Consider the following 15,183-nt stretch of genomic DNA (forward strand, 5'->3'; position numbering starts at 1 on the left):
CTTCATTTTTGCAGGAATTGCCTCTTTGTTGGCAGCCTTTTGTTACGCAGAGTTTGGAGCGCGCATTCCCAAAACAGGATCGGCGTACATGTTTACTTATGTCTCTGTGGGAGAGATCTGGGCCTTTCTGATCGGATGGAATGTGATTCTAGAGAATATGATCGGTGGGGCCGCCGTGGCGCGAGCGTGGAGTGGATATCTGGACTCCATTTTTAACCACGCCATCCAAAACTTTACTGAAACCCATATCATGCGGTGGGATGTGCCCTTCCTTGCCCATTACCCAGACCTACTCGCTGCAGGAATTCTAGTGGTTGCCTCTCTTTTTATTTCCTTTGGAGTTAAAGTGTCCTCTTACCTCAATCACATTTTTTCCACAATCAGTATGTGTATCATAGTTTTCATCCTGATCTTTGGATTTATGCTGGCAGAACCCGCCAATTGGAGTCAAAAAGAAGGAGGTTTTGCACCTTTTGGATGGTCTGGAATCTTGGCAGGCTCAGCCACATGCTTCTACGCATTTGTAGGTTTTGATGTGATTGCATCCTCAAGTGAGGAGGCCAAGAATCCTCAGAAGGCTGTTCCTATTGCCACAGCAATATCCCTAGGACTGGCAGCTGCAGCCTACATCTTGGTGTCCACAGTGCTCACATTAATGGTTCCCTGGCATACTCTGGACCCCAACTCGGCTCTGGCAGATGCTTTTTTCCGCCGAGGCTACAGTTGGGCTGGAGTTATTGTGGCTGTGGGTTCCATCTGCGGTGAGTCGATACTGGAGTACTCATACAACTACTTTCTACTTAACAGAGATATAGACTTTACAGTGCAGTGGAACCTCTAAATAACCACAGATGTGTTTGATTAAAACATTTCAGAGTCAGCGAAACATTTTATTAACTATACAGGCACTGTTTGAGTAAAAAAAAGTAGTGTACAACCTAAGAGTGACCCAACAAGTGTTTTGGGATTAAAGCTGTCTCTCAGCTAATTGTTATGCTTTAAAGGGGTCTAATTATGATTTGTGTTCTACATTTTTAAGACACTGGGTGGTGATTTGGCCAAAATGTTTGCATAGGTTTTGTTCTAGACCATCTTCGAGCCGTCTCTTCAAAATGTGCCGTCTTATTTACGTGCCAAAGTCCTCCAGGCCAAGCTCTCTTTGACTGCGTCTCCACCCCGTCAGCCATGTTATAGTTTTTAGCACTACCATATCAAGTCGACTGACAGATTCAAGTTAGAACTGTAAGCTACTTTGTATTAGAAATGGCAACAGCTGGGGATTTTTAACATGCATGTGCATGTACAAGCCATTCTGCCCCACAACAAGAGGAAAGAGAAAAATAAGAAACTTATTGCCTACAACTTTGGACTACAACTGAATAAAAATGACAGACTCGCACAAAGCTCTTTGGGTAAACCTCTACCATATATGGAGATATCCGCTGATGTAACTAAGGAAAAATACGCCACTAAAGTCTTTTCAATTCCAAACGGCTTTTTTGGAGAAAGTTCGGAAGAAGGCAAGATAGTTTTCTGAATATCTGCGCCATGTCTCCGTGGTTTGATTTCACATTTTCAAGACTTATGTAGATCCCAAATGCACAAAAACAGGTACCAACAGCTTAGACTGGTTGGTTTCGTATAATAGTGCTGACTTAAAGGCCTACTGAAACCCACTACTACCGACCACGCAGTCTGATAGTTTATATATCAATGATGAAATCTTAACATTGCAACACATGCCAATACGGCCTGGTTAACTTATAAAGTGCAATTTTAAATTTCCCGGGGAACTTCCGGTTGAAAACGTCTAGATATGATGACGTTTGCGCGTGACGTCAATGGTTGAAGCGGAAGTATTGGGACACATTGTATCACAATACAAACAGCTCTGTTTTCATCTTTTGCAATTTGTTTAATGAACAATGGAGACTGCAAAGAAGAAAGCTGTAGGTGGGATCGGTGTATTAGCGGCCGGCTGCAGCAACACAACCAGGAGGACTTTGAGTTGGATAGCAGACGCGCTATCCGACGCTAGCCGCCGACCGCATCGATGATCGAGTGAAGTCCTTCGTTGCGCCGTCGATCGCTGGAATGCAGGTGAGCACGGGTGTTGATGAGCAGATGAGGGCTGGCGTAGGTGGATAGTTAATGTTTTTAGCATAGCTCTGTGAGATCCCGTAGCTAAGTTAGCTTCAATGGCGTTGTTAGCAACAGCATTGTTAAGCTTCGCCAGGCTGGAAAGCATTAACCTTGTAGTTACATGTCCATGGTTTAATAGTATTGTTGATCTTCTGTCTATCCTTCCAGTCAGGGGCTTATTTCTTTTGTTTCTATCTGCAGTTAAGCCCGATGCTATCACGTTAGCTCCGTAGCTAAAGTGCTTCACCGATGTATTGTCGTGGAGATAAAAGTCACTGTGAATGTCCATTTCGCGTTCTCGACTCTCATTTTCAAGAGGATATATTATCCGAGGTGGTTTAAAATACAAATCCGTGATCCACAATAGAAAAAGGAGAAAGTGTGGAATTCAATGAGACCTTGTACCTAAGTTACGGTGAGAGCGAAAAAAGAAAGTCCTGCACTGCACTCTAGTCCTTCACTCTCACATTCCTCATCCACGAATCTTTCATCCTCGCTCAAATTAATGGGGTAATCGTCGCTTTCTCGGTCCGAATCGGTCTCGCTGCTGGTGTAAACAATGGGGAAATGTGAGGAGCCCTTCAACCTGCGACGTCACGCTACTTCCGGTACAGGCAAGGCTTTTTTTATCAGCGACCAAAAGTTGCGAACTTTATCGTCGATGTTCTCTACTAAATCCTTTCAGCAAAAATATGGCAATATCGCGAAATGATCAAGTATGACACATAGAATGGATCTGCTATCCCCGTTTAAATAAGAAAATTTCATTTCCGTAGGCCTTTAATTAACAGTGCAGTGAAAACACTAAAGAACCACATATTTGTTCTATTAAAAAGTTCAGGGTCAATAAAACCTTTCATTAACAGTGCAAGCAATGTTTAAAGGGGTCGTATTATGATTTTTTTCTCCATTTAAAACACTTCCTTGTGGTCTACAGATCATGTCATGGTGGTCCTTTGGTCAAAATTTTGCATAGATTATGTTTTACAGATTGTCTTCAAGCCACTTTCTGACCATCTCATCACGATGCGCTGTTTTGTGGGTTGTCTAATTTACGTGCCTCTAGTTCAACAGCGTCTTCTCCCCGCCAACAATGTTTTTAGTGCTTCCATAGCAAGTCAACTAAAAGATTAAGTAAAAAATGCACGCTACTTTGTATTAAGAATTGCAACAGAGAAGGATGCATGTGCATGTATGAGCCAGTCTGCCCCACAACAAGAGGATAGCGAAAAAGAAGGCGCTTATTGAATACAACTCCAATGGCGGACTCGCACAGAACCCTATGGGTGAATTTATACCAAATATGGATAATCTGCTGACGTCAACAATGGCAAAAACAGATTCCAAACAGCTCGTTTCCCGGAAGTATGAAGGAAGGCAAGATTGTTTTATAAATATCTCTGCATTGCCTCCACGGTTTGATTTAACATTTTTGTGACTTATGCAGATCCCAAATACACAAAAACAGGTACCAATAAGTAAAGAAAATTGGTAATAAGGCCCCTTTCAGTAAAATTAAGTACCGTGGTACTTCAACTTAAGAGTGTTTTGAGATGAGTGCTGTCTCTTAGCTAATAATTATGCTTTAAGTTGCAAACAAAAATTTGAGTTACAAGCATCCCCGGCATTAGTTGGTGTAGTACAGGGGTCACCAACCTTTTTGAAACCAAGGGCTACTTCTTGGGTACTGATTAATGCGAAGGGCTACCAGTTAGATACACACTTAAATAAATTGCCAGAAGTAGCCAATTTGCTCAATTTACCTTTAACTCTGTTATTATTAATAATTAAAGATATTTATCTTTGTGGAAACGCTGATCATCTTAATGATTTCTCACAATAAATATATATAGAAACAGATAAATATCAATATGCAACACTTTATTTTTATATTTTCTCTAAGTGCACATTTTTCAAATTGAACATTTTCAAATAATCACTTCTAAGACAGTCTTGTGAAATCACAATATCCCATTTTAACTAGCTAGCCACTAACATTTTTTAACAAATCATGAATTACTTTGCAGCATGTTTGTACAAATAATAACTCATGTAAAATACAAAAGTAAACTCTCAAATTTTTAAATCATGTCACACTTTGAACTGGACACCAAATCTGTTATCTGTTTCTTTGTCAGTTAGTGGGAAGCCTGGCATTGCATGCTGTTAACTAGTGTGTTGTACTCTGGTGTGTAACTTGACACTGCAACTCTGAGTGAGTCTTGCAGATGTGCATCAGTGAGGCGTGTTCTGTGTTTGTTCTTGATGAAGTTCATGTCGGAAAAGGCTGATTCACAAAGATAAGGTTTTTCCTCATTGTTTGCGGAACCTTCTTAATCTTTTGGACATATTTTCACAGCAATCTGGCCTTAAGTTTAATTATGATAAATGTAAAATGTTAAGGATCGGAAATCTAAAGGGAACGTCCTTTCGAATGGAATGCAAAGTGCCTGTTTTGTGGACAGATGGACCAGTTAACATACTTGGTGTTGTTGTCCCAGAAAATCTGGAAGATCTAGGCCAGGGGTCACCAACCTTTTTGAAACCAAGGGCTACTTCTTGGGTACTGATTAATGCGAAGGGCTACCAGTTAGATACACACTTAAATAAATTGCCAGAAGTAGCCAATTTGCTCAATTTACCTTTAACTCTGTTATTATTAATAATTAATTATATTTATCTTTGTGGAAACACTGATCATCTTAATGATTTCTCACAATAAATATATATAGAAACAGATAAATATCAATATGCAACACTTTATTTTTATATTTTCTCTAAGTGCACATTTTTCAAATTGAACATTTTCAAATGATCACTTCTAAGACAGTCTTGTGAAATCACAATATCCCATTTTAACTAGCTAGCCACTAACATTTTGTAACAAATCATGAATTACTTTGCACCATGTTTGTACAAATAATAACTCATGTAAAATACAAAAGTAAACTCTCAAATTTTTAAATCATGTCACACTTTGAACTGGACACCAAATCTGTTATCTGTTTCTTTGTCAGTTAGTGGGAAGCCTGGCTTTGCATGCTGTTAACTAGTGTGTTGTACTCTGGTGTGTACCTTGACACTGCAACTCTGAGTGAGTCTTGCAGATGTGCATCAGTGAGGCGTGTTCTGTGTTTGTTCTTGATGAAGTTCATGTCAGAAAAGGCTGATTCACAAAGATAAGATTTTTCCTCATTGTTTGCGGAACCTTCTTAATCTTTTGGACATATTTTCACAGCAATCTGGCCTTAAGCTTAATTATGATAAATGTAAAATGTTAAGGATCGGAAATCTAAAGGGAACGTCCTTTCGAATGGAATGCAAAGTGCCTGTTTTGTGGACAGATGGACCAGTTAACATACTTGGTGTTGTTGTCCCAGAAAATCTGGAAGATCTAGGCTCAGTAAATTATGATAATCGACTAAGAAAGCTGGACAAAATTATGCAATTATGGAAAGGGGAATCCCTAACCTTGTATGGTAAAATGTCTATTGCCAACTCGTTAATTATTCCTCAATTTATTTATTTGTTTTTGTCATTACCAGCTCCATCACAAAACTTTTTTAAGATTTATGAGCGGAGGGTCTTCGATTTTGTTTGGAACGGCAAACCAGAAAAGATTAAAAGAAAGGTTTTGTACAAAGAGTATGAATATGGGGGCCTGAAACTTCTCAACCTTGAAGCTATGTGTCTGTCTTTAAAAGCATCAATTGTTCCAAAGATGTATTTAAACATTGAGTGGTACACAAATGTCCTGTTGGACAAAAAACATGTACTGTATCAAAAGAAATTGTATCCTTTTTTACAAGTGATCCCCTCCCAGAGAGTCTGCTGGGAAACATGGCGGGGTTCATAAAGGAAACAATCCACTCATAGTGGTGTTTTCAATTTTATGTGCCAGAAAAAAGAGACGATATTTTGCAGCAGTTAATATGGATGAACTCTAATATTGTAATAGATGGAAAGCCTTTCTTTTGGAAAAATATGTTTGAAAGAGGAATCATTTTTGTCAATGATATTATCAATGAGAATGGTAAAATTATGAAGTATGATGAATTTAGAGCTATGTATGGTGATGCTTGCTCAAGCTTTTCATTTTATCAACTAACTGGAGTAATTGGGAAAAGATGGAAACAAATAATTAATTATGGAACTACTAAATTATTAGTTTGTAAACCTCTAATAAGAAATTCTAGTTGGCAAAAAGGAACTAAAATAAATAGAAAAATATATAATTTCTATTTAATAAAGAAATCTTTGAAGGCTGCCTCATACAACACAAATGGAAAATGGGAGGACTTTTTTGACTGCCCGTTGCCATGGGATGCCATATTCAAACTAATCTATAAAACCACTATCGATGTGCAAAATCGTTATTTTCAAATTAAAATTATTTATAACTTCTTACCCACAGTGAAAATGTTACAATTATGGAATATGACAGAGTCAGATGATTGCCGATTTTGTTGTCAGGACCCTGAATCCACCCTGCATTTGTTTTGGTATTGTCATATTGTGTCTTTGTTTTGGGTGGAAGTTGAAAAAATGTGTTTAAGGATTGGTTTGTTTATGAAGCTTAATGTGGTTTCTGTTATTTTAGGAGAGTTCATTGACAATCATGATTTAGTCAATTTAATTATAGTACTCGGTAAAATGTTTATTTTTAAGGCCAAAAACAGATATTCACTTAGTATTACTTTCTTTAAAACATTTATTCAGTATTTTCTAACTTTAGAAAGTTACATGGTTGAAAACGATAATGATGCCAAAAAACATTTTTAAAAAAGATGAGAAGTCCTCAAAGGCTTATTTTGAAAGTATAATTATGTTTATAGATTATATGATATCTGTTGTTGTGTTCCCTAATTTGAGTGACCTGGACATAATTTGGACTGTACATAAATGCTTATTTTGAAAATGTAATTTTGTTTATAAATTATATGCAATCTGTTGTGTTCCCTAATTTTTTTCTGTGTACATGAATGAAGGTGTGTGTTGCTGAGTCCGACTTGGAAATTATCTGGACTGGGCCTGGTTTAAAAAACCCTTTAAACAAATCTAATTTCATTGACAACCTGGTCTGTTGAAGATAAGGCCGTTTTTTAAAAAATAAAATAAAATAAGATAAATAAATAAAAAAACATTTTCTTGGATAAAAAAGAAAGTAAAACAATATAAAAATAAATACATAAAAAATAGTAATTAATGAAAATGTTAGTGGACCAGCAGCCTATACAATCATGTGTGCTTCAGGGACTGTGTCCCTTGCAGATGTGTTGTCTATGTTGTGGGAACCAGAATATTGGTAGCAGAAAGAAATAACCCCTTTTGTGTGAGTGGGTGTGGATGAGTGTGCATGGGGGAGGTTGTTTGGGTTGATGCACTGATTGAAAGTGTATCTTGTGTTTTTTCTATGTAGATTTAATTTAAAAAAATAAAAAATAAAATTTTTTTTTTTTTTTTTTTTTTTTTTTTTAGAACAGGCCCGCGGGCGACTCATCTGGTCCATACGGGCACCGCGTTGGTGACCCCTGGTGTAGTATATGTCATAGTGAACCCCGTAACACCCTCTCAAAACATCTGGTCTCACTCGCAAGCATTAGCTTGTAGCTAGAGATCGACTTTATTTTACATCCATGGGAAGGTAGAAAGTGAGTGTGAAGGACAGTGCTGAGAAGAAGTGGATGATATTCATCGAATTAAAAAACAAAACATGATCGAGCATGTCACCAACTTAGCGAAGCAATTCGAGCGTACGACTGCTAGTCTGCACCATGCTGAAGCAGAATGATTCTCACGCCAGTCAAGAATCTTAAAATTAAATCTTATTGGCAGACATGTATCCATGAAAATATAGAGCAGATGCTGATAGTGTGTTTGACAGAGATGCAACTGGATGGAGATACTGGAGAAGTCCACTCTCCATGTTAAATGCTGTACATTATTATTACATTACTTTATAAAACTACTGTAGTTGTTAATAGTTAATAGTGTTTTCAGACAATATTTCTTATGTAAAAGTGAGTTTTTATTTTTAAAATTAGTTTTTCATGTAAAAAATGGGCTGTTTTGCAGGGGCCACAATTGATTTTATTGAATTTAAATTGGATACCTTGATTTGTGATACAAGTGTTTTGAGTTAAGCGTTCCACCAGAGAACCAAAAAGCTCATACGTTGAGGTACCACTGTATAACAGGAAGTTGATCATTAACTGTTAAACTGTGGTTTCTGCTTTTTCGGTTGTAATCTTCTCAAAAAACTTAAAACAGTTTATGTAATTCCAATTCAACCGTTCAAGACACCCAAACATATTGACAAAAAACACATTTTATAAAGAATAATTACAGTTTTACATGCAAAAATATGGGAAATACATATAACTGACGAATAAAATGAATACATGAACATTAAGCATTATTTTTATCTTATCATTTTTATCATCTGGATGCCACCTTCTGTAGTTTGCGACAACTTATTTTTTGGATTCAATAGTGTTTCTCACCTTCTTTATCAAAGTGCTGACACTTGCAATTTTCTTAGACCCTAAGGTGCCTTATTTTGCAATCACTAACTAGGATTCTCGCTTTGGGAACGCAAATGATATGCAGGCTAACAAACCAGTTTGTACCGTGCAATGTTTGCCCGTACGATAACCGTGACGGCATACAAGGAACAGGGAAAATGTTTCTTCAAAAACCGAATAATACAAAAACCATGCCGTACAAAAAGCCTGATACCACTGTATCCAGTAATAATTAGTGACAGAGAATGTGACTATCTCATAGAGGGAGGTAACTGTGGGTTTAGATTGTGTGAGTTTGTGAAGCCCTTTGAGATTAAGGGCCATATAAATACATTTTTAATGATTGAACTGCTTTTGTGTAAATAATTGTTTTCTGTACTGAACAACCAGCTTGCAGCTTTTCTACATTCCAATAAGTTCACCTTTTTTTCACTTGAGTCTTGTTGAGTTAAACCCTTAACTTAACTTCCCTAAACCCTTACAATACATGTACAGTGGAACCATTTATGACAACCGGTCTTTAGTGGATCAACTCATCAAGGCCATTTCCACCATGTTCTTCTCATTTCTGTGCCCGCCTTGTACTCGTACATGCTGGACCTCTCTTGTCGTCAGACAATTTGAGATCCCATGACATCGTTCCTATGAAAAATCGGTCTCTTAATGTGGAAATGTATTGCCTCAAACCGTGTCGATTGCATATGTTTTCAAAAGAAAATTTATGGTTGAGTCAAAATCGTTAAAAAATAGGGATGTTCCGATCGATCGGCCACCGATCAGTATCGGCCGATTTTCATAAATAAGTAGGTGTTCGCTGTTGCAGATAATTGCTTTTTAATGCCGATCACAAACACAATTCCCTCTGGCTGACCCTCTATTTATTTTTAGTCCCCGGCTGACTAGCAGCTAATTGTATGTCTCCATACACAGTGTGGAGGCACTCCCCTAAGCCAATTAGGATCACCTTTTATTATATTATTATATGTTATATGTTATTATTTTATTATAATAAATTGCATTTCTTGGTATCATAAGTAACATTATCCCTGAAGGAAAAGGCATAAAGGCCTACTGAAATGAATTTTTTTTTTTTAAACGGGGTTAGCAGATCCATTCTATGTGTCATACTTGATCATTTCGCGATATTGCCATATTTTTGCTAAAAGGATTTAGTAGAGAACATCGACGATAAAGTTCGCAACTTTTGGTCGCTGATAAAAAAGCCTTGCCTGTACCGGAAGTAGCGTGACATCACAGGTTGAAAGGCTCCTCACATTTCCCCATTGTTGACACCAGCAGCGAGAGCGATTCGGACCGAGAAAGCGACGATTACCCCATTAATTTGAGCCAGGATGAAAGATTTGTGGATGAGGAACGTGAGAGTGAAGGACTAGAAAGCAGTGCAGGACACATCTTTTTTCGCTCTGACCGTAACTTAGATACAAGCTGGCTCATTGGATTCCACACTCTCTCCTTTTTCTATTGTGCATCACGGATTTGTATTTTAAACCACCTCGGATACTATATCCTCTTGAAAATGAGAGTTGAGAACGCGAAATGGACATTCACAGTGACTTTTATCTCCACGACAATACATCGGCGAAGCACTTTAGCTACGGAGCTAATGTGATAGCATCGGGCTTAACTGCAGATAGAAACAAAAGAAATAAACCCCTGACTGGAAGGATAGACAGAAAATCAACAATACTATTAAACCATGGACCTGTAACTACACGGTTAATGCTTTCCAGCCTGGCGAAGCTTAACAATGCTGTTGCTAATGACACCATTGAAGCTAACTTAGCAACTGGACCTCACAGATCTATGCTAAAAACATTAGCTACCCACCTACGCCAGCCAGCCCTCATCTGCTCATCAACACCCGTGCTCACCTGCGTTCCAGCGATCGACGGAGCGACGAAGGACTTCACCCGATCATCAATGCGGTCGGCTGCTAGCGTTGGATAGCGCGTCTGCTATCCAAGTCAAAGTCCTCCTGGTTGTGTTGCTGCAGCCAGCCGCTAATACACCGATCCCACCTACAGCTTTCTTCTTTGCAGTCTTCATTGTTCATTAAACAAATTGCAAAAGATTCACCAACACAGATGTCCAGAATACTGTGGAATTTTGCGATGAAAACCGAGCTTTTTGTATTTGATACAATGTGTCCGAATACTTCCATTTCAACAATTGACGTCACGCGCATACGTCATCATACATAGACGTTTTCAACCGGAAGTTTCGCGGGAAATTTAAAATTGCACTTTATAAGTTAACCCGGCCGTATTGGCATGTGTTGCAATGTTAAGATTTCTTCATTGATATATAATCTATCAGACTGCGTGGTCAGTAGTAGTGGGTTTCAGTAGGCCTTTAACACACCAAAAACAAGCCCGGAGCAGGCATTCTAATACTAAGCTCACCGCAAAGTTAAAATAAGAGCTTGGTGAAGTTTAAGAAGTGTAGATGGAGCAGCGTTACAGCAGGAAGTAAGCAGCGATTAATAGGAATTTAACAAGTAGAGTAATAAAGGTCTAAAGAACAGGGGCTACATCTGGCCTGCCACTTCATTTTATATGGCCCACATAAGCTTGGAAATAACGAGTGTTTCATCTTTTCTTGTGAAATGTTCTTTGATTTTGGAAAGGAAAAAAAATGTTCTGTATCCACTTACATATATTTTAAATATTATTGAATAAAACAACAAATATAATAAAAAATATTAAAATATCGGCTTGACTTATGCTTTTAAAGAAAGTTATCCATCAAATTAGACTAGACTTAGTCAGACTTAGACTTCCTTTTTATTGTCATTCAAATTTGAACTTTAATTAAATTATATGTCAAATAAATATATCAAATGCACTGCCAATTGTGTATCATTAAGCTATTATACATTAATGTTCAGGGCAGCACGGTGGAAAAGGGGCTAGTGCGTGTGCCTCACAATACGAAATCCTGGGTTCGATCTCTGGGCTCTTTCTGTGTGGAGTTTGCATGTTCTCTCCGTGACTGCATGGGTTCCTTCCGGGTACTCCGGCTTCCTCCCACAGCCAAAGACATGCACCTGGGGGATAGGTTAATTGGCAATGCTAAATTGACCCTAGTGTGTCAATGTGAGTGTGAACGTTGTCTATTTGTGTTGGCCCTGCGATGTGGTGACTTGTCCAGGGTGTACCCCACCTTCCCCCTGAGTCCAGCACCCCCACGACAATTGGTAGAAAATGAATGGATGGATGGACATTAATGTTCATATGTGTGTATTATATATATATATATATATACATATATATATAAAACTGCAATGTGGCCTTCAATGAAAAAATATATATATATATGTACATATATATATAAAACTGCAATGTGGCCTTCAATGAAAATGACTTTGACACCCCTTGTTGGTATGTCAGCATTGTCATGGGTACGCAACGTAAGTGGAAGGGGATCAATCTATAAATTGGTGGTGTGGATACCAAGCATAGAATCAGTATATGACCAATACTAGAGTGATTAGGTCGATATTTTTATTATCTTAACTACTATCTTTTTTGTTGTTGTTGATTTTGTAATGTTTAAAAACTCAGGGAAGAAGTTCCTGAATGATTTAAATGAGGTGTAGATGGGTTTTGCTTTTGTTGAGTTATTGTGTACTATTGACTTTGTTTTTCTCAAACAATTGTATGTAACAAAAGAAAATAAGGAACTAACATTGTTTATGATCTACAATAAACTTCCACAAACAATGAAGCGAGGAAACAGCTTAACACTCAATGATGTCAATATAGACACACAAGCCTGTGTTAAATAATTTGTCTGCGTTAGCGCTTATAATAAAAATCACTAATACTTGCTTATATTCAAGTCACGAAATGTGAATTGAGTATTTTTGGTTTTCTATGGTTATTTATTGGCTTTTATGGGCAGAATGGAGGACCTCCCATTGGCTCGGTTGTAAACAGACTTTTGTTTACGTTTATTTATGCATAAAAAGAATACATCGGTCATGTCTTTCATAATGATTGTTAACGATGGACAAAATTCCAAAAAGAAGTGCAGTTCCCCTTTAAATATCGTGTTGATATTGTTCAACTGTCACTGGCACTCACCATAAATAAATGTAAACATTTACATTTAATACATGTGATCAGTAATGGTATCCCACTTAATGGATTATGGGAATCAGCTGCATAAAACATCGAAAACATCCTTAATAAAAACAAATTAAGTAAGGTAGGAGGGGCAACAGAAGAGGAACTTTAACTTACTTTCGAAGCTTCGGCAAAGAATTAAAAGTCCTTTTAGACTTCTTCTCAAAGTTTGTACAAATTAAGGAAATCGATGTGCAGAAACTCCCGAACATTCAAAAATAATTTACAGTAATGACGATAGCGATAGCTATTACCGATTTTATCGACAACCCCTGATGTCAACAAAGGATGTCGTCATCTTAAACAGGTTTCACTGAATAGGTTTGTGCGGTTTAGAGCCATTGGTGGTTGTGGTCTTTAGAGGTTTCGCTATATACATATTCTGAGTTCATGTTTGCTAATGGCTCTCTGTTCCCCCTCTAGCCATGAACACTGTGCTGCTGTGCAATCTCTTCTCCCTGCCTCGGATTGTGTACGCAATGGCAGAAGATGGATTGTTTTTCAAAATCTTTGCACGGGTCCATCCCACCACCAAAGTCCCCGTCAATGCTATTCTAGTTTTTGGAGTCCTCATGGCCACAATGGCTCTCATTTTCGATCTGGAGGCGTTGGTTCAGTTCTTGTCCATTGGGACCCTGCTGGCCTACACCTTCGTGGCAGCGAGCGTCATAGTTCTTCGCTTCCAACCAGAGAAAAGCAGCTCCAAAGGGACTTCATCCACGTCTCCAGTCACTAATGCTGAACCTTCTCCTGCCCCCTCGGAATGTCAGAACATATCAGAGGACAGTGGTGAGCTGAAACAGTACGAGTCCTTCTCAGACAAGCTCCAGTTGGTGGAGAGGCAGAAGACAAGGGAACGCAGAGGGGCGGGCCAGCTGAGGGCCTACTGGGAACCTTACCTCGGCCGGCTGCTTGGTAACTGCGAGCCCGGCGAGGTGGTGGCCCTGTGTGTGCTCGGTCTGATCGTGAGCTCGGTGTCGCTATGTGTTGTGGTGGTATTCGGACTCACGCAGATGCAGCTGCCACTCTGGAGCTTTGCCACATTGGTGGTGATTTTCAGCCTGGCCTACGTTACTTGCATGGCACTCATATGGGTTCATGAGCCTCAGACTAACACCAAAACATTCCAGGTAAGATCCAATTATAATGTAGTTTGAAAAATAAAAGTAGTAGTGCATACAAAATAACAGGATATTAGTCCCTCTTTGTAGTTATGACAGTATCACCATTTCAGAAGACTTCTTAGAAAAGTTTATATTGTCTATTGTAGGGCTGCAACAACTAATCGATTAAAATCGATTATAAAAATAGTTGCAGATTAATTTAGTCATCGATTCGTTGGATCTATGCTGTGCGCATTTTTTTAAATAAGCCTTTATTTATAAACTGCAACATTTACAAATAGCTGAGAAACAGTAATCAAAATAAGTATGGTGCCAGTATGCTGTTTTTTTTCAATAAAATACTGGATAGGATAGAAATGTAGTTCGTCTCTTTTATCCGATTATTAATCGATTAATCAAAATAATAATCGAAAGATTAATCGATTATCAAATTAATCGTTAGTTGCAGCCCTAGTCTATTGAATGTAGTGTCTATCCAGCTATAAAAATATTTAGGCATAGTTAATCAGATAAAATGTTCGAAGTCATCATATAAAGCTTTGTTGTATGTTGCTGTTCTATGGTCCATTCCAAAGGTATTTGATGATGTTCAAGAAGAACTTAACTTTTTTTTTAAATTTTGCCTATCAATCACAATCCCTATGTGAGACAAGAACGCATGTTTTGCTCTTTTTTGTGCATCTATTTCGCCTTTAAAGCGCTCTAACATTTTATATACTGTATTTGCTGTAAGTATATGGAATGTAACAGGCACATTCATAAAAACATGTAATATTTATGTATTTTGGTCATTTTAAGCATAATGGTGGCTAATTAATTTCACAGAGTACCGTATTTTTCGGAGTATAAGTCGTTCCGGAGTATAAGTCGCACCAGCCGAAAATGCATAATAAAGATGGAAAAAAACATATATAAGTCGCACTGTAGTATAAGTCGCATTTTTGGGGGAAATGTATTTGATAAAATCCAGCACCAAGAATAGACATTTGAAAGGCAATTTAAAATAAATAAAGAATAGTGAACAACAGGCTGAATAAGTGTACGTTATATGAGGCATAAATAACCAACTGAGAACGTGCCTGGTATGTTAACGTAACATATTATGGGAAGAGTCATTCCAATAACTATAACATATTGAACATGCTATACGTTTACCAAACAATCTGTCACTCCTAATCGCTAAATCCGATTAAATCTTATACGTCTAGTCTCTTACGTGAATGAGCTAAATAATATTATTTGATA

The 15,183-nt window shown here is 37.9% G+C and overlaps 1 protein-coding gene across 1 annotated transcript in view; it reads left to right on the forward strand.

Moving 5' to 3' along the window:
- Nucleotides 1–15,183, forward strand: part of slc7a4 (solute carrier family 7 member 4) — a 32,449-nt gene that overhangs the window by 6,318 nt on the left and 10,948 nt on the right. The window contains exons 2-3 of the mRNA XM_062051139.1: nt 1–761; nt 13,238–13,944. The exon at nt 1–761 is cut by the window's left edge and continues 300 nt beyond it. Of these exons, the coding sequence (XP_061907123.1) occupies nt 1–761; nt 13,238–13,944 (1,468 nt within the window). The remainder of the gene's footprint in view (nt 762–13,237; nt 13,945–15,183) is intronic.

Source organism: Entelurus aequoreus, linkage group LG06, assembly GCF_033978785.1.
Source record: "Entelurus aequoreus isolate RoL-2023_Sb linkage group LG06, RoL_Eaeq_v1.1, whole genome shotgun sequence".
In the NCBI taxonomy this organism is placed as follows: domain Eukaryota; kingdom Metazoa; phylum Chordata; class Actinopteri; order Syngnathiformes; family Syngnathidae; genus Entelurus; species Entelurus aequoreus.